Source organism: Ochotona curzoniae, unplaced genomic scaffold (genome assembly GCF_017591425.1).
Source record: "Ochotona curzoniae isolate NIBS_2020 unplaced genomic scaffold, NIBS_Ocur_1.0 contig_4501, whole genome shotgun sequence".
Taxonomy (NCBI): domain Eukaryota; kingdom Metazoa; phylum Chordata; class Mammalia; order Lagomorpha; family Ochotonidae; genus Ochotona; species Ochotona curzoniae.
The window spans coordinates 713,552-732,529 of NW_024466307.1; the positions used below are offsets into that span (position 1 = coordinate 713,552).

The 18,978-nt window shown below is 54.7% G+C and overlaps 1 protein-coding gene across 1 annotated transcript; it reads left to right on the forward strand.

The window, feature by feature from the left end:
* The first annotated feature begins 5,942 nt into the window (after window positions 1-5,942).
* On the forward strand, window positions 5,943-7,442 carry S100Z (S100 calcium binding protein Z). Its single transcript, XM_040985877.1, has 2 exons — window positions 5,943-6,083; window positions 7,284-7,442. Exons 1-2 carry the CDS (start codon window positions 5,943-5,945, stop codon window positions 7,440-7,442), a joined length of 300 nt encoding a protein of 99 aa, XP_040841811.1.
* Window positions 7,443-18,978: the final 11,536 nt, after the last annotated feature.

Here is an 18,978-nt window from a genome sequence, read left to right on the forward strand (position 1 = left end):
CACAGCCCCTGGCCAGCAAAGGACACAGACCCTGCTGCATGGGGCTCAGGTCAGCTGTGTGTGTATGAGGTGGAGGTTGGGTAGCAGGACTTTGCCCTGCTGTGGCTGACGGAAGTGTGAGGCAGACAGGTGAGGCAAGCCTGTGTGAGGTGGATGAGGTGAGGGGACGAAGATTCCTGTGGTATGCTCCCCTCTCAGCAAGGCTGACAGGACACGACCCAGTAGTAGCTCAGAGCCCGAGTGTCATATCCTGAGGCAGGACTGGATCTGAGCAGGTGGGATATCAGTGCTAAGGTGACCTGGAAACTGCTCACAGAAGCACGTCCCAGCTGAGGAGCCAGGGGCAGGCGGGTTGTCCCTCCATGTCAGCCGCTGCCTCAGCTAGTCCCCAGGAAGTCGTTGGCTCCAGTGCCCAGGCCGGGAGGAGTGTCTGCAGACGGGAGGGGCAGTGTCTGAGTAAGGGTTTTGCCTGATGGATGATAGCGGGGAAGTTAAGAGTGGCAAGATCTGTATCGCCATAACTGCTGGGCGGGCGCCGGTGTCGCTGAGGGGAATGTCCTAAGTGGCATTCAGGGATGCAGGGAGGAGTTTGCCACCTCACGTGTCCTTACACAGAGGACACAGCGATGCCACTGAGCGAGCTGCTGCTGGTAAGGAGCGGGTTGTCACAGGGACTGGGAGCCCGCGATCTTCAGAGGGGCTGGCAAGAGGCGTTCAGCGTGGCAGTGCCCATCGGCTGCGACAACGTGGAGCGTGCATGCTGGGGACCTGACAGGCCCTCTGGGCTCAGTGACATGGGGTGGGAAGCCAGGAATGAGTGGGTTCTGCGGACATGTGAGGAGGGTGTTTGGAGCAGCAGTTCTGTCCCCACTTTGGGCACGTTTGTTTCCAGCTGCAAGACCTGGTCCATGTCTCAGGGACAGCTGTTCGTGTTCATGTACACCCTACGAGGCAGTTGTCAGGGCCTTGCTTCTTGTGCCCCTGCCTCCCACACAGGGGACCTGGGTGAAGCTCCCGGGTTCCTGGCTTCAGCCTGGCCCAGCCCCTGCTGTTACAGGCAGTTGGGACATATACTTGTTTCTCTACCTTTCAGATAAAAAAATAAGAAGAAAAGAAAAAGAGACTGTCATGGCTGGCCTTCCGGTTGCCTGCTGTTCCCTCCACAGGTGCTGAAAACCTAGGAAATAGCGCCTTCTTCTGTCAGAGCTAGGCATTGCAGCCTCCCTGGTGCCACTGTTGAGAATTTTAGAATCTCTAAGTGCCTTTTCATTTGTTGAGAGATTAATTTATTTTTGTTGGAAAAGCAGATTTACAGAGAAGGAGAGACAGAAATATTTTCTATTAATTGGTTCATTCCCCAAGTGATTGCAATGCGCGGAACTGAGCCAATCTGAAGCCAGGAGCTTCTTCCAGGTCTCCCACACAGGTGCAGGATCCTAAAACTTTGGGCCGTCCTCTACTGCTTTCCCAGGCTGCTAGCAGGGAGCTGTATGGGATCCCGGCACGTGAAAGGCAACTATTTTGCCACTGAGCCGTAATGCCAGGCCATCCTGTGTGGTTGTTTTTTTTTTTTTTTATTGTGTAGTTCCATAGACTCACAGGTATCCCCCCACTCCCCGACTTCCCATATATTATAATATAGTCCTTCAAAAACATTCTGCTATTTAGTGCATCATGATATTGTAGGTGTCGACAATGTTAGAAAGTCTAGTTCCCTCCTGTCAAGATGTATTGGACAGTTTCATTGGGATTCCATCTTGTATTCGAGAGTAGAGCAATGTTCTGCAACACATCTTCCCGGTGTGTTAGCCTCCACGATGTCATTCATCTTTGTAAGTGCATGTTTACCTATGTGTCTATTTTGTGTGGAGGTTGCCTTATACTTACTTTTCAGAGCTTTAGTTTATTTGAAAGACAGAGTGACAGAAAAGAGGGGGCAGGGCAGAGAAAGAGGGAGCTGGCTCTGCCACTTGCTGCTGCTGGTTTGCTTCTGAAACAACAGCAGCCAGAAGCGCCCTGGGTCTCCCATGTGAGTGCTGGGGCCCCAGGCACCAGGGCCATCTTCCTCTGCTGGGTGCACTAGTAGGAAGTGGTTCAGAGTAGAGGAGCTATGACTGGAGCTGGCCCTCAGCATGTTGTGTGGAAGGCCCAGGCGTGGCGGAGCTGGCACTCAGCATGTTGTGTGGAAGGCCCAGGCGTGGCGGAGCTGGCACTCAGCATGTTGTGTGGAAGGCCCAGGCGTGGCGGAGCTGGCACTCCACATGGTATAGATAGGTGTCCCAGGCAGTGGCATAAGCATGGTTCACCCTCACCCCCCCAGCTTTTGTTGTTGAAAAACGCCTTTCTGCACGGTAGCTTTGCTGCATGGGGCAGCCCGGCGGCTGTGGCTGCCTAGGGGCTACCGTGTGAGGTCTGCAGTTGAGGGGCCCAGCTGTACTGGTGTGCTTTTTTTTTTTAAAGATTTATTTGTTTTTATTGGAAAGTGAGATATATACAGAAATAAGGAGAAAGAGGAAAATCTTCTATCCATTGATTCACTCCCCAAGTTCCTACAGCGGCCGGAGCTGAGCCGATCCGAAGCCAGGAACCAGAAGCCTCTTCTGGGTCTCCCACAAGTGCAGGATTCCAAGGCTTTGGGCCATCCACGACTGCTTTCCCAGGCCACAAATAGAGCTGGATGGGAAGTGGGGCCACAGGAACACGAACTGGTGCCTCTGTGAGATCCTGGTGTAAGCTGGATGAGGACTATAGCCCCTAGGCCATGCTCCGGGCCTTGCAGGCTCGCTCTCTGACCTGCGGACTTGATGGCATGGTTGGTTCAGACCTGACCTCGCAGTAGCTGCATGGCTCTGTGTGTGTCTAGGCTTGAGCAGCTTTCTGTTTTTCTCTCTGGAGATGCTTCCTGCCCCTCTGTCCCTTTGGTCTTTCTACAGGACCCTCTTGGTGCATGGGACGGTTAAGACAGGTAAGATTCTGAGGTGCCCTAGAGCCCCTGGCTTCAGCCTGGCCCAGCCCCAGTCATTGGAGGTATCAAGATTTATTTATGTTTTAAGGGTGAATTTTACAGAGAGGGGAGACAGAGAGGAAGATCTTGCACTGGTCTACTCCCCAAATGGCCACAATAATCGGAGCTGAGCTGACCTGAAGCCAGGAGCCAGGAGCTTTTCCTCTGGGTTTCCCATGCAGGTGCAGGATCCCAAGGCTCTGGGCCATCTTCTGCTTTCCTAGGCCACAAGCAGGGAGCTGGAAAGGAAGTGGAGCCGCCAGGGCATGGCCTGGTGCCCATATGGATGCCGGCAGCTGCAGATGGCAGGATTAGGCTGTTACTCCACCGTGCTGATCTCCTGCCTGTGGATGTTTCTTAAATGACTTGTTTTAAGGAAAGAGTAATATGCACCGAGAAAGAGAAATAGGGCTCACTCCTTAAATACCTAAAACGTCGGGGTCTCCCATGGGTGTGGTGGCAGGCCCAGGCCTGCCTCGAGATCTGTTCTTAGATGGACCAGGGGCATCATCAGGGTCTCCTGCATGCTTGGAGGGGCCCGGCACCTGGGCCGTCACCAGCTGCCTCCTGGAACTTTCCTTGGCTTGTCCTCTGGGCCCACTGCACATCCCCCATTTCAGCACTAGATGGCACCCAAGTTGAGGGTTGGCTGTTGGTGTGGTGTCACTGTGTCAGGGCCAGAGGGCGCCCATCCCACATTTGTCCCAAATGTGTGTTGTAGAGGGGGACCTGCACTGACCTGGAGGAAAGGCCTCTGGGCTCTGTCCATGCCGGCTCTCTCCTTCAGGGCCACCACCAAGCTCCATGGCAGAGTCCTGTGCAGACTCACTGGCCCTGTCCCCAGGGGCTGGGGGCTGAAGCAGGCATGGGGTGGGGGTGTCCCTTACCTGCCTGGAGCACCCAGTGCTGGCTGGCATAGGGTTAAGGTGTGGACTTGGTTCCCTCTCCCTGCCCGCGGTGGGAGGTGTGGAGCTCTGCCAGGAGAGGAGCAGTGGGAATGTCCACTCTGTGGCCTGTGGCCTGTGCCTCTCACCCAAGCCAGACCTGGTGCTCTTACTGCCCCCACCAGCTCAAACTGGTATCCTGGAGGGAACAACTCTGTTCCTCCCCTAGCCCTGGAATTCTAATTTTAACACCATGTAATGATTCTATTTGAAAGGCAGAGAGACAAATGCATTTTCCATTTCCTTGTTCTCTCTGTCAGTGCCTCCCACAGCCAGGACTGGGCCAGGCCTGAACTGGGAGCCAGGAGCTCCACGGGTGCTGCCAGGGGGTGGGCTGGGGCACCAAGAGAATGCTGGGCTGGAAGCGGAGCCAAGACTGGGCTGTCCTCAGCCGTGCCTTGCCCAGATGCCGCGTGACGTGTGCTCTCAGGGGCTGTTTCTGTTTTTATGGGACTTGAAGAACCTTTCTTCTTATTCTGATGTAGCTTCAAGCTGCACCTGATGGTGGTGCCCGGCCACCACTTCAAGTGAACGCTCTTGGGGCCTCACACCCCACCTGTGCATCAGGACCATGCCCCCTGGAGCCCTTCACTTTCTCCCTTCCCACAGCTAGTGCAGACCCAGCCTCAGATGCGGTGCTGTGGACCAAAGAGACCAGGAGTCTTGGGGAGACGGTCATGCTGCACGTGGCACCATCCTCCCACCATCCACCCCCTTGGCCTCAGGTTCCAGCCTGACACAGCTCTCTGAGCTTTGTTTCTGAAAGGCTCCTGGGCTTGGGGTGAGGCAGGGCTGCCTGGTATTAAAGACAGGAGGTGAGCAGTGTTGTGCTGTGGGTGGGAATGCCACCTGTGTTGCTGGTGGACCCTGTGTTGCTGATTCCAGTCCCAGCTGCTCCACTTCCCATCCAGCTCCCTGCCTGTGGCCTGAGAAAGCAGTGGACAACGGCCCAAAGCCTTGGGACCCTGCACCCGCATGGGAGACCCAGCAGGAACTCCTGGCTTTGGCCTGGCCCAAGCCTCGCTGTTGCCTTCTGCAAAGGGAACCAGCAGATGGAAGATCTCTCCCTGACACTCTGCCTTTCAAATAATTAAATAAATCTTTTCTTCTTTCTTCTTTTCTTTCTTCTAATAAAGTTGCAGTACTGGGGCCTGGCACCAGGTGGCAGCAGACTCTGGGGCGCATTCCTCTGCCAAGGACAAGCAGGTGCCAAGAGGACCCCTGACCCTGTGCCCAGGAATGGGTGGGTGTCTAGGCTCCCATCTCTGAACAGCTCAGCTGTCTTCAGTGCCCAGAGGGGAGGTCTGCTGGGTTCTTCCAGGGATCCCTTAGGCAGCTGCATTAGGGTTAGACAGACATGCATTTCTGTTCTCTGCATGCTGCCATTCTGGGGCTCAGGGCCACAGCGGGCTCAGCCATTGGGGTGGCCACTCCAGATTCACCGTGGGACCCTGCCTCCTCCAGCGCCAACCCCAGCTTCCTCCCCGTGTCTATTTTTAGAGTTTTTCCGGTGATCAGTCCCTCACAAGGGACCCAGTCCCTTCCGGCCCCTGGCATGCCCACACCGGCTCAGTGGCCCTTGGGGCAGCTGCTCACACCTGCGCCTTCTGCTGATTCAAAACAGACCGGGGTACCTCCATCCGTCCGTGAGTCCCGCGTGGCTTGGAACAGGTGTGCGAGGGGCTCCAGGTATAAGTTCTCCAGCTGAGCTGTAAACAGGTTGCGGTGCCAGTTCAAGCCAAGCAGGTACACTCGCTTACACCCTCCTGGTGTCCTTCTCACTGGGTGCTTGACTGTCGCCAACTGGCGAGGGGCTGGATCTGCTGCAGCACTGGGAGGCAGGGAGCAGCCCTGGAGGGGAGTTTACTGGGGCGCCTGGGAGAGGGGCGGAGGCCATTGACTCTGGGGCTCCCCAAACGCTGTGTCTCCCGTCTGCTTACTCCCAGCTGTGTCCCATCCTTGGGTCGGGCGGGAGAGGTCAGCACTGTGCCGAGATGCCCACGCAGCTGGAGGTGGCCATGGACACCATGATCCAAATCTTCCACCGCTATTCCTGCCGGGAAGGGGACAGGTTCAAGCTCAGCAAGGGGGAACTGAAGCTGCTGCTACAGCGGGAGCTCACTGAGTTCCTGTCGGTGAGTGAGGACGGGTGGGCAGCGTGGCGCATCCCGCGTGGGCTGCATGACGCTGGCCTCATGGTGGGCGGCACATCCTGCTGAACCTGGGGCTGAGGTTACTGGTGCCCCCCTAAGCTCTGTGACTCAGCCGCTGACTGGGTCCCTCCTGTGGCCATGTTGGGAGTGGGAGACAAACAGCTGCCACCCCCTTGGTGGGTGCCGGGGTTGCCCTACAGATGTTGCACCCCTCTGGTCTGACCTCTTGCACCAGTCTTCCTGCACACAGCATTATGCTTCTGAGTGTGGTGACCCTGGCCTGGGTGCTCCTTCTGCCACCCTGCCCCCCAGCAGCTTGGGAGGTGGCCCGGGAGCTCAGGAGGTGCTCCCTAGAGCCCTGGGGAACAGAAGTGGGCGGGAAAGGGCTTCACCTGGGAGTTCTGCGCAATGCTTTTGATTCTAGAACTTTTCCAAGTTGGGTTTGGCTCCCACTCTGCCTGATGCTTACAACAGAAGGCCCAGATCAGTTCTCATATTCTGATTGATTCAAGTAGAAGTCATGCTTTGCTGGAGTGTGGTGACTTTGGTTAAAGTTTCCACCCATGACATGATGGCAGCCAGTGCCAGGGCTCCGGGGTGCCCTGACCTCAATGGGCCCTGGTGCCTGTGCTGTGGGCTGCACCCCTCCTTGCATCTTGGGCATGTGCAGTGGGCTGGGGGAGCTACGGGTACAGCCTGCTGCCTGCACTTACCTGTGGACACAGATGGCACTGTTGACCTGGAGGCTGGGTTCATCTGGTACATGGTTCATGTCTGATGAGTTCAGCAGCCCTTGGCTGGGCCACCTCAAAAGGGATTTGCAGGATTGTCAGAATGTATGGGCAGATGTCACTGTCCCCCTCGTGTAAACAAAAAGCCTCAGTTGTTGAGGGATTCCTCTGTGGGTAGAGTGGTGCTCCCAGCCTCACTGGGATCAGTGGGCTGTGTGGTCTGCCTGCTCCTCGGGGTGAGTCAGCATTAAATGTCCACTGGCCAGAGCGAGTCAGCAATAAATGCATGCTGGCCAGGCACTGGGCTTGTTAGGAACATGTGCCTGGTTTAGACCTACCTGCACACAGGTTCTTGGAAACAGGCTGCTACAGTGGACACTGACACTGGTGTGCAGGTCACAGGGCCCAGGAGTGGTCAGAGTCGGATGCCAGACAGTCTCTCTCCTTGTAGTGCCAGAAGGACCCCCAGCTGGTAGATAAGATCATGCATGACCTGGATGCCAACAAGGACAACGAAGTGGACTTCAACGAATTTGTGGTCATGGTGGCCGCCCTGACCGTGGCTTGTAACGATTACTTTGTGGAGCAGCTGAAGAAGAACCGCAAGTGAAGCTGGGGGCTGGGTGGCTCCAGAGGGGCAGCTCTGTGCCCAGACCTCTGCCGGCCCACCGCTCCTTGGAGAGGCCACACAGGTGACTTGTTGCTAGTTATGTACCTACACACACTGGCTCCACAGAAATAGCTCCGATTCCATATGCCCTGCTTGAAGCTTGCCCCTAGCGTCAAAGATGTTCCATGCATGTTCTTTTCTGTCTGCCCCACAAAAAAAGCGTTGCAAGCATGTGGCTATTTGGATAGGAGGCTGGCACCAGGCAAAGGTATCACAGTGTTGTTATCCCAAAGGATTGCTCTGAATGTCCTGCCCTGTCGGCCATTCCCCCTGCTCTGTGACCCTAACTGGCTGGGCGCCATGTTGAGGGGACGTATCCTGAGAAGGCAAATCGGCAGGTGCAGGGCCAGAGCTGACCTGCAACCTGGTGACTTGGGTATGAGCGGCCTTCCCTTTCACGAGAGGCAGTCCTCAGCTAGTCCTCCCACTGTGACCTGAAACTTCCTGGGGTCCCTTACCCTGCTGGCTGGCCACACAACCCCTGCTTCCTGCCCCTTGCAAATAAATGACTTGTCATGAAACCTCCTCTTGGGATTCACTTATGGGAAGCCCAGCTAGGATGGTTCCTCTAGAAGGTCTTAGGAAGTGTCATGTGACCCCTCACTGCTTCATGGCCTTCCTCACTGCCACGTGACCCTCACTGTCAGGTGACCCCTCTCACTATAGCATGACCCCTCACTGTCATGTGACCCCCCTCATTGTCATGTGATCCCCTTCATGGCTGAGGATGGGACCAGCTGGGAGACTACTGCGGTGGCCCAGGTAAGAGACGAAGATTCAACTCCAGGGTCTTGGAGACGAGAAGCGGCTGAGGTGGAGGGAGGCTCTGGAGGCGGTGGGTGTTGAAGGGGGTGCCTGTCTGGTCTGCGGCATTGTGTTTTGCCTGTGGTGGAGTTGGGAGGCGCTTGAGGTGTTGCTAGCAGCCCCTGGCCTGGTAGCAGGTGTGGCCACCAGTGCCCACAGCCAGTTGGAAGGAAACCCAGGATTTAGTTGTGTAAACATGTTCCTTTCCCCTCCGAGGGGCAGACCAGTGTGAAGTCTGACGGGGCAGAGCAGTGCAGGAGGAGTGAGAAAAGGTGTGGGCAGTGTGTGCATGGCTGGTGCCCAGGCAGTAGGGCGAGTCTGTTGTCACACCACCCCTGGTGGTTTCTCTTGGGGCTGCTTCCTGGCTCCGACACAGATGGCCCAAGTCCCGCTTACATTCCATGGAAAGGAGGCACGAGACCACGTCGCGGCTTTGCTGCTCAGAGCAAAAGGCAGGCAGTGAACCAGCCCCTCCTCCGAGGCCTGCAGCAGAGGTCAGCTCAACCAGGGGGCTGAGGAGAGCTGCCAGCAAGTCCTGACGGCCTCGGCCGCTGCTGGATGTGACTCGGCACCGCAGTTGAGTCTGGATCGTGGCATCCCCGGGGTGGGAAAGGGGCTGTCCTGTGACTCCAGGAATGCCACTCTTGGGGGACATGCTCTGGGAATCATCCAGTCCCACAAACTTCTCTGGAAATTGACATCTAAATCAATGTGGGCAAGGACCCCTGGGTGTGAAGTCCCTGGAGACCCGAGTGATAATTAGCAAGCCGTTACGGGGATGGACACAGAGTCGCCTTTGTCCTTTCTGTCCACAAGGTCAATTTAAGGCAATACAGCATTGTGTATGTGTATAAACCTGCAGTTATCCCATGCAGAACTATCCCCAAGCAACACAGCTGAGGCCAACATGCATGTTGACACATGGCTCTCTGCCATCTGGGTTTTGTTAGGAGCTTTGGAGGTGATTGCCTGGTGGGCATCAGAGGACTGCACTGCTTGCTCACAGCTATACCTGCTGGAGAGAGAAGGCAGCCCTAGCCTCATGGCCTCCGGGTCACTGGAGCATCTGCTGCTTGCAGGGGCAGGCAGTGGCTCTCCTGGAGGAGTGACGCTGGGGCCTTAAGCTGTCTGTGTGGTGAAACACTGACTGTTCTTGGTGGCCCAGGGCACTCTTGAGAGACAGCACCTGGCCTTGCTGCTCCTGCCTTCCTCCTCCCCCCTCCCCTGCCCCAGGCCTGACTCTCCAGGCAGAGGAGGTGTCATGTACCCTCATAGAGATAAAACAGTGGTCCCCAGGCCACAGATGAGCCCCAACAGAGAGAGGAGCATGGCCACTGGATTCACCCAGTGACATGGGGAAGCTGCTGGTCACCCGTATGCTAGGACAGATCGCACACAATAGGCCTGCATATTGTGTGGTCTGCAGGCTAGAGACAGAGACCAGGTATCTGTCTTGGTCACGTGGTCAGTCACTCCTCTGGGCTTCCAGATGGCTGCCTGTGCCTTGTGCCCCTATGGTAGGCAGCAGTGAGTCCTGGTCTCTGGTTTGCATGGCAGATGCCATGACCAAGTCCCCTGCCATGCAGCCCTAACCACCTTCCCAAGGCTCTACTTCCAGTTAGTGTCACGTGGGAAGGCCAGGGCATGCGACTCGGGGGACCCAGCTAGCTGGTAACAGGGACCATCCTCACTCCTGCACTCCTGGCAAGGCAGGGATGAGAAGTTGTGTGGAAGGACTGAGAAGTGGACTTATGGACTGAGGCCCTCAGGGCTGCACTGGGGTTCCCCCGAGTACCCCAACACCCAAAGCAGGGCCAGAGGGAGCAGATGCTGAGTGAGCACGAAAGACCTCGCTCTCTCTCGCTCTCTCTCCCTCTTTTGACAAACACCAGCGTGAGCTTGCTGCCAGTGTGCTAACACATTCACACAGACACACAAGGGAGAGAACCCGGGTAGAGACTCATTTTCCACCCATCTGTGGGAACAATTTTTCTTCACACGCAGTTCAGTTCGAGGCTCCTGTGTAGGGTGAGTGTCACATGGCTCCCAGAGTGCGTTGGCATGAGGCCTCATTTGGTCAGTGGTTCCCTGGTTGCATATTCCTGGCCGTCGTGTCCTGTGCTGTCCACAGTTCAGGGAGACCAAAAGGCATGTGTGCGATTTGTGGTGCTGGAGAACGCATTTCTCGCTGCCTTCGTGTAGGTGGCCAGGGCCCCAAACCCTGCTGGGTCTGGACAGTGAAGGCTCTTCTTCAAATTCCAGCAGGCAAAACAATGCACCCCACCCCCACCCAGAAATGACCTCATCACCACCCTCTTCACAGAAAACTCATTTAATTACTCATCAGCAGTTTAAAAACAAAACTAAGTGGAGCTGAACTTTTTTTCTGGAGGGATTTGAGAAGAAATATTTAAAAAGAACTAGGAAAATAAAAGCCTTTAATGATTCTAACATTTAAAACCTAAACAAAGCAGCAAGTGCCAGTAGGAGCAAAACTAATTAGAAATCAAATTGCATTTGCCTTATCAATGCCAAATGCATCCAGGGGAAGCCAGAGGCTGCTGTCATTATTGAATTTAATTTAGTGGAATAATCTGTGGAACAATTTTTCTTGCTCTTTGCAACTGTGGGAGTTGTTTTTGAGGAGTGTTCTTGGTGGGGGGCAGGTTTCCAGAGATGCAGTGATGCGTTGCATACAGGGTACACTCAGGGGTGTCAGGTTGTAGGTGGACCAGAGCTTCTGGAAGCAGGCAGGGCCCTGGCTGGGTCTGCAGGGGAACCCCGCCCCCCCCAATGCTCTGGGCACAGTGAGGGTGGGAATGAGGGCCTGTCAGGAGCAGAGGGGAGTCCAGGTGCCCCAAAACCATGGCACCATTGTTCATTCACACATCCTGAGTGAAGTAGCAGTGAATTCACCTGCTCTCCCCTGAGGGTCCACAGGCAGAAACCACCATCCCCACATCCACAGGTTGCCTTAAACTTCATACCTTCCTGCTAGCTTCTTAGACTACCACAAAGCTTGCTGTTTGTGAGGGGGGACTCGGACAGCAACACATGCACAGTGGGGTGCAGTTCACTCCCCAGCTCCTCCTCATCTCAGGGCGGGTCAAGGTTGCTTTGCTAACCCTGGCAGTCACAGTCCCTATGCACTGGCCCCATGCACTATCCCCATGCACAGTCCCCATGCACTGTCCCCATGCACTGGCCCCATGCACAGTCCCCATGCACTGGCCCCATGCACTGGCCCCATGCACTGGCCCCATGCACTGTCCCCATGCACTGTCCCCATGCACAGTCCCCATGCACAGTCCCCATGCACTGTCCCTATGCACTGTCCCCATGCACTGGCCCCATGCACTGGCCCCATGCACTGGCCCCATGCACTGTCCCCATGCACAGTCCCCATGCACAGTCCCCATGCACTGTCCCCATGCACTGGCCCCATGCACTGGCCCCATGCACTGGCCCCATGCACTGGCCCCATGCACTGGCCCCATGCACTGGCCCCATGCACAGTCCCCATGCACTGTCCCCATGCACAGTCCCCATGCACAGTCCCCATGCACTGTCCCCATGCACAGTCCCCATGCACTGTCCCCATGCACAGTCCCCATGCACAGTCCCCATGCACTGGCCCCATGCACTGTCCCCATACACAGTCCCTATGCACTGTCCTCATGCACTGGCCCCATGCACTGTCCCCATGCACTGTCCTCATGCACTGGCCCCATGCACAGTCCCCATGCACAGTCCTCATGCACTGTCCCCATGCACTGGCCTGCCTTGGGAGCTTGTCTTGGAATCACACAAGGTTGACCCTTTTGTCTGTTTCACCGAGCATATTGTTCTGGAGGTCAGCCATGTTGTTATGTTCCCATTTCACAGACCAAGAGACAGAGGCTGTTTCTATAACTCTCCAAGGCTGCAGTGAGAAAGGACAGAGCACAGCCCCTCTCAAGGCCCGGCTTTCCATTGCTGTTGACCAACCGTGTCCCCAGGCCATCAGGTCAGGATCCCCTTGGAGGTGCCCCTTGCACTGTGAGGAAAGCCTGAGTGACTTTAAGAAGGTCCCTAGTGATCCCTAAGGAAGATTCAAGCTTAGAGTTACGTTCTCCACACTAAGCACCAACTTAGAGATGTTAGCAGAGAAAGCAGAGGCAAAGAAACAGCCCTGAGGGCGTGACTCCACTGGAGAACCTTGGAGCTCTGGAGGTGGTCAGGACCCAGGAGTGGGCCGGAGTCTATAGGGGCTGCCAGCTGCTTCCTGCCCCTGAGGGCACAGCCCTGTACCCTGAGCAGGAGGCAGCTGCAAAGGTAGCTGGGACAGGGAGCAGCTCTCCCGGTGGGGCACAGTGTCTTGTTTCCCAGTGCCCCCTGGCTGTTCCTCAGACTAGCAGCACAAAAGACCAAAGACTGCAGAGTTCCCCAAAGCCTCTGCTCAGGGACACCTGTGAGCTGTGCTTCAAAGTGAAGCTTATTTTGGTGCAAAATGTTTTTGGAACCCATGCTTAGTGTGTGTTCCTGTTACCTGCGTTTTCCATGAGTTCTTTCAGCTGTGTTGTCAGGCTGTTTTGGAGCAGTGTCTGCTGTGGGGACAGGAACCTTTGTACTGGGCATGTATTTCACGCCCAGTGTTACAGCCGTACCAGCGTGCATTGTAGATGGAAATTAGACCCGCGTAGCGCTCGGAGCTGACCCCAGATAACTATGGGGTCTGAGAGTCGTGGACCAGTTCAGGATCAGCTGTCAGACCCCATGTGTGGGCCTGGGCACTCACCCTCCTCAGGCCAACCCTGACAGCCAGCCAAATGGGGAGCACATTTCTGCCTTACCCACTAGGACTGGCATAACCAAACTTGCTGAAGAGCAGCAGAGAGAACGGAGCTGGTGTGATGCCATTGGCCTTCGTTGACCTCTGACCCAGGGGTCTCTGCAGACCTCAAAGCACCTCACAGGCCATATCAGTACTCCACCCATGCCTTGCTCTCCTCCCAACTGAGTCATGCCCTAGGAGCACGTGGCCAGGGCACGGCCTGGGCCTTCACATACCTCCACCCGCTACTGGCCACCTCTCCCTGGGCCGCAGACTCACACTGGCATCGCAGTTGGGCATCAGCATTTAGAGAATCCAATTAAGAAGTTTCAGATGACACCTCAGTAAGATTGTGATAGCAAACATTTGGGCACTGTCGAGATGGATGCCAGCCAGGAATTGGCCAGTTAAGCACTGCTGGTCAGCAGTGTGCCCGTGGAGCATGAGTGGTGCAACGTGAGGTAGGCACACTGCCAGGAAGGTGCTGTAGCTGCCTGTTTATCAGGAACCTGTGCCTGTGGGCTAGGGAAGACCAGCACCAGCATAGTAACCGGGATCGCTTCCACCTTAGGTACTGGCAGGGCACGTGGCTTTCCTGTTCATTGTCCTAAAGCTCAGACATCTTTTTAAACCAAAAATGTTTCTTTCCATGTGATGGAGAAACTTCACTGAATTGTTTTTGGCCTGGCGAGGTGAGGCCAGCAGGTTGAGCTCAGTATCCGGTCTGTCTGCCAGAGCTCCACAGCCTGTCACACACAGCCACACCTGCACACTCACGCCACTCAGACAACACAGTCACGCCTCATCGGGCATTCTGGTCCTTGAACCCAGCAGCGGGACCGTGGCTGATGCTGCATTCTGTTCTTCCTTTTAGCCTGACTTTTTCCTGGAAGACGTCAGGGCTGTCAGGAGGGTGCAGGTTGAAGGCTGTGATTGGGTCCCCCAGCCGCTCTCCTGCTCTGCCCTCTTCACATATCTCTCTCTGCTCTTCTGCTTCTCTTGTTTCCTTCCCACCCTGCCTGATCCTCACGAGGGTCCTTGGGGCACCTGGCTTGTTCAGTTGTCTCCGTGGTTTGACCCCAGCACTCCTGTGTGGTCCCACACAGCTCTCGGCCTGCCCAGCTGTGATGAGTTAGCATGTGGACAGCCTCCCTGCCCCAGCTGACCCCACACCCCAGAGGTACCCCTGCCCAGACTTCTGCTACAGCTTACCCTTCTTCTGGAAACCTCTTGGCACACCGCAATGACCCAGTAGACCCTCTAGGCACTTTTTTTTTTCTTAACAACTTGCCCCTGCTTTTGCTTTTCACTGCAGAGTGGTTTTCCGTGACACAGACACCTGCCATTGCCCCTTCTTCTTTCTCTTAGCACTGCTGTCATCCATTTAATGTGAGCTCATGTGGATGTGGCCAGTATTGCTCAGTAGTGTTTGTTTGTGTCTCCTGGTGACTAAACATGCAGCATCTTTCCAAACACTCAGGGCAATTAATTTTTCTCCTTCTGAGAAGTACACATTTGTCTCATTTGCCTATTTTTTATTTTTCCCCCCCCAAAAAAGGATGTATTTATTGAGGTGGGGGTGAGAGATGGAGAGTTTTCATCACTGAAGCACCCCAGATGCCTATAACAGCTAGGCCAAGGCCAGACCAAAGCCTGCAGCCTTGTTGGTCTCCTGCTGGGGTGGCAGGGACCGAGTCTGTGAGCCTTGCCTCCGTCACCCTGCCTCCCTCCCTCAGTCTGTTAGCAGGAGGCTAGAGGCCGAAGCCAGGAAACTGAATGCAGGTGTTCCGATGTGGTGTGAGGATGTCTCTAACCACCAGAGGTCTGCTCTCCATGTGCCCACTTCCAAGCGACTGCTTGTTCATTTACTTACTTGTGTAATTCAAGAGACAGAAGTGCAGAGGCCACTTGCACCCAATAATTCACTTTCTGAATGCCTGGCACAGCCAGTACTGGGCCACACTGAAACTCAGAGCCGAGAGCCAGGTCCTCCCACATGGGCAGCTGTCTCTTGGGGACCAAGGTGCTGGGATGTAGGTTGGGGTGTCTTAACTGCTGAACTGCCAACTGCTCCTTATTTGCCATTAAAATGGTTTTAAGGTTGTCTATTTATGTGAAAAGCGGAGTGTCAGAAAGGGAGGAGAGAAAGCAAGGAGTGTTCGTGTCTGACTCCCAGGTGTACATAATACTAAGTTTGCAAATGATATTCTGCATTTCCTGTGTTTTGTAGTTTAGATTTTCATGTCTATCCCTGTGACACATCTCAAAGTAAATTTTAGAGTTTCCTGTTGACATACAATAATTGTGCACACTTAGGTGTATATGGTGTATAGAGTAATGCTTTTTAAATGATTTATTTATTTGACTTGAATTACGAGAGAGGGGAGAGAGCAAGCAAGCTTCCATCTCCTGGTCCACTCCCCCAGGTGGCCACAGTGGCCAGAGCCGGGCTAGTCTGAAATGGATCCTGTGCTGCTTCTGAGTGTGTCACATGGGTGCTGGGCCCAGGTCCCTGGGCCGTCCTCTTCTGACGGTGCCCATGTGGGATGCCATCCCAAAGACAGTGGACAAGCCTGCTATAAAGAGCGCTTGCTCCCCGCGTCATGCTATGATGTGTTCACCCACTGTGTACAGTGACATGCTGTGATAGGCATACATGTGTGTAGACATAAGTGATGCATGCACACTGGATCCTGTGACACATGTGCGTATGCACAGTGACACTGGGTCCTGTGACACACACATGTATGTACGCACAATGACACACTGGGTCCTGTGACACATGTATGTAATGACATGCATGATCCTGGACACATGTATGTGACACATGTATGTGTGCACAGTGTCACTGGATCCTGTGACACACATGTATGCATGCACAATGACACACTGGGTCCTGTGACACATGTATGTAGTGACATGCATGATCCTAGACACATGTATGTGACACATGTATGTGTGCACAGTGACACTTGGATCCTGTGACACACACATGTATGTATGCACAATGACACACTGGGTCCTATGACACATGTAGGTATGCACAATGACACACTGGATCCTGTGACACACACATGTATGTATGCACAGTGACACTGGATCCTGTGACACATGTATGTAGTGACATGATCCCGGACACATGTATGTGACACATGTATGTGTGCACAGTGTCACTGGATCCTGTGACACACATGTATGCATGCACAATGACACACTGGGTCCTATGACACATGTATGTAGTGACATGCATGATCCTAGACACATGTATGTGTGCACAGTGACGCATTGGATCCTGTGACACGTGCACATGTGTGCACACACATGCATTCATGCCAATCTCATGGTACATGTTATGAATTCTTGCCATGTATGATAATGCACACTTGCAGTGTGAACCTTTGACCTGTGTGCATGTGTGTGCACACACTGCATGGCATGGTGTTGTGGAACTGAACCTGCTCATTGCCTCAAGCATTTGTGCAAGGAACATTCTGGAAATGTGTAACACAGGCCCCTGCCACGCAGTGGTGCACCAGGCTCTGCCTCTTTCCCCTGTGACTACCCTCTCCACACCCCTTCTAACCCTAACCCTGAGCACCACCGTTCCCCCCGGCTTCTGTGGGAGTGACTCAGATCCCACACATGAGCGGGTTCATGCAGGACCTGTCCTCACAGCCCTGGCTTCCCACATTTCATCTGCTGTTGAAAATGAAAGGGATTCATTCTTATTAGACACAATGTTATTCTACTGTATGTGAGGTGACTGCAGAGTTTGTGGGAATTGGAACTACAAGGTGAGTTTCGGGAAGGCATTGATCCAGCACTGGGTGTCTGCAGCCTGCATCAGAGGTCTGCATTCAGGCCCAGGCCCCGTAACCTGCATCGGAGGTCTGCATTCAGGGCCAGGCCCCGTAACCTGCATCGGAGGTCTGCATTCAGGGCCAGGCCCCGTAACCTGCATCGGAGGTCTGCATTCAGGGCCAGGCCCCGTAACCTGCATTGGAGGTCTGCATTCAGGGCCAGGCCCCGTAACCTGCATTGGAGGTCTGCATTCAGGGCCAGGCCCTGTAACCTGCATTGGAGGGCCTGCGTTCAGGGCCAGGCTCTCCATCTGAGTTCAGCTTTCAGCTGTTAGCAGCTGACGGCTCCAGCAGCTGTGCCCCTATCATCCTTGTGGGAGACGTTAATTAAGCTACTCGCCTCTGGGCTGGAATGGGAGGTATGTCTCTCTGTATCTTTGCCTTTCAAATTTAAAAAAATATAAACATTTTTAGCAGTCAGAGTGAAATGCAGTGGATCGTATTGGAGCTGAATGTAAGATGTTGTGACACAAGAAGGGGGACTTGCAGGAGGTGTCCCAGAAGTGGGTTGCAGAAGAGCTGCAGCCTGCCCAGCCCCACCCATCTTGTGGTTTCCTGTGGCTGACCCTTTTTGGAGCTGCCGAGCTGGCTGACCCTGTCCTCAGGTCCCTCCTGAGGCTCCTGGGGACAAGACTGCTCACTGCCACCTCTCCCTGCACGTCACACCGTGGTGATACACAGCTGACAGCCCCAGGTCCACCGAGTTTGCTTTGATGCTGGAGGCGGGGCTGGGTGTTCGTCATGGGCTGGGTGTTCGTCAGCCTGAAGGGAACAGAGATAAGAGCTTCATGCCACAGCTGAGGGAGCCGCTGTCTGACGTCACTGCTCTCGGGTGTCTGGCTTTGGGCTGCGCCATCACACCCCTGTTGTTACTCATTTCCAGGTTGGGTTAGTTTCTGAGGATTGGTGCGTGGTGGGCTAGGAAGCCCCATGTGGTGTGGACTGTCCACTGCCTCGCCGTTTATGGGCACTGTGGTCAGCCCTGTTTCCTTTCTGCCTGCCCTTCCTTTTGGCCAGTCTACCACATGGGCTGTGCGGGCTGTGCTTATCACAGCCACCCCAAGGGACAGTCCTGGGGGAACTCTGTGCCCTCACTTACACACTGTACGACACTGTTCTCTTGGCGTACCTGGCAGTAGCACGCAGCAGCCTCTCAGCTGGGTCTGCGGAGGAAGCTGGCTGGAGATGACTGACAGCAGATGGGAGGGGCCTGGGGTTCACAGTGGGCACAGATAACACCACTTTCTGCAAGCAACTTGTGCATCCATGGGGTGTCTGGGGTCCTGGAAGCCAGCCCCATGGATGTAAAGGACAGCAATGCTCTCTCATTCCCAGTGTTCCCAGACCTGTACTGATCTGGGTCCCTGCCATCCATGTGGGAAGCTTGAATGGAGCTCCTGGCTTCAGCCTGGCCATTTGAGAAGGTCACCACGTGGAGAGAGAGAAAGTATGTGTGTGTGTCTCCTGTTTGTCACTTTAGCTTTCAGGTCAATGAAAGATCTTTTTTTAAAATTGTTTTTATGGGAAATTCAGATATACAGAGAGGAGAAGAGACAGAGAGGAAGCTCTTCCATCTCCTGAGTCACTCCCCAAATGGCCACAATGGCTGGAGCTGTGCCGATCCAATGCCAGGAGCCTCCCTTGGGTCTCCCATGTGGGTGTAGGGTCCCAAGGCTTTGGGCCATCCTTGCCTGCTTTCCCAGGCCACAAGCAGGGAGCTGGATGGAAAGTGGGGTTGCCAGGATTAGAACTGGCGTCCATATGGATCATAGCACATTCAAGGTGAGGACTTTAGCCACTAGGCTACTGTGCCAAGCGTGAAACAGAAATCTTTAAAAAGAAGCTCAGCAATGGCAAGCACAGAGGAAGGAGCTCTTGCTTGTGGGTGAGATGGCAGATGTGCAGCTGCTGCAGAAAACAGCACAGAGGCCACTGAGCTAGAAAACTGCTCGGCCCAGGAATCCCACATGAGCTGTCTAAAGAGAAGTGAAACGGGTCT

Coding starts and splice junctions, on each gene's coding strand:
- S100Z (XM_040985877.1), top strand. CDS start 5,943: ATGCCCACGCAGCTGGAGGTGGCCATGGACACCATGATCCAAATCTTC. Junction 6,084..7,283: donor AGCTCACTGAGTTCCTGTCG/GTGAGTGAGGAC, acceptor CTCTCCTTGTAG/TGCCAGAAGGACCCCCAGCT.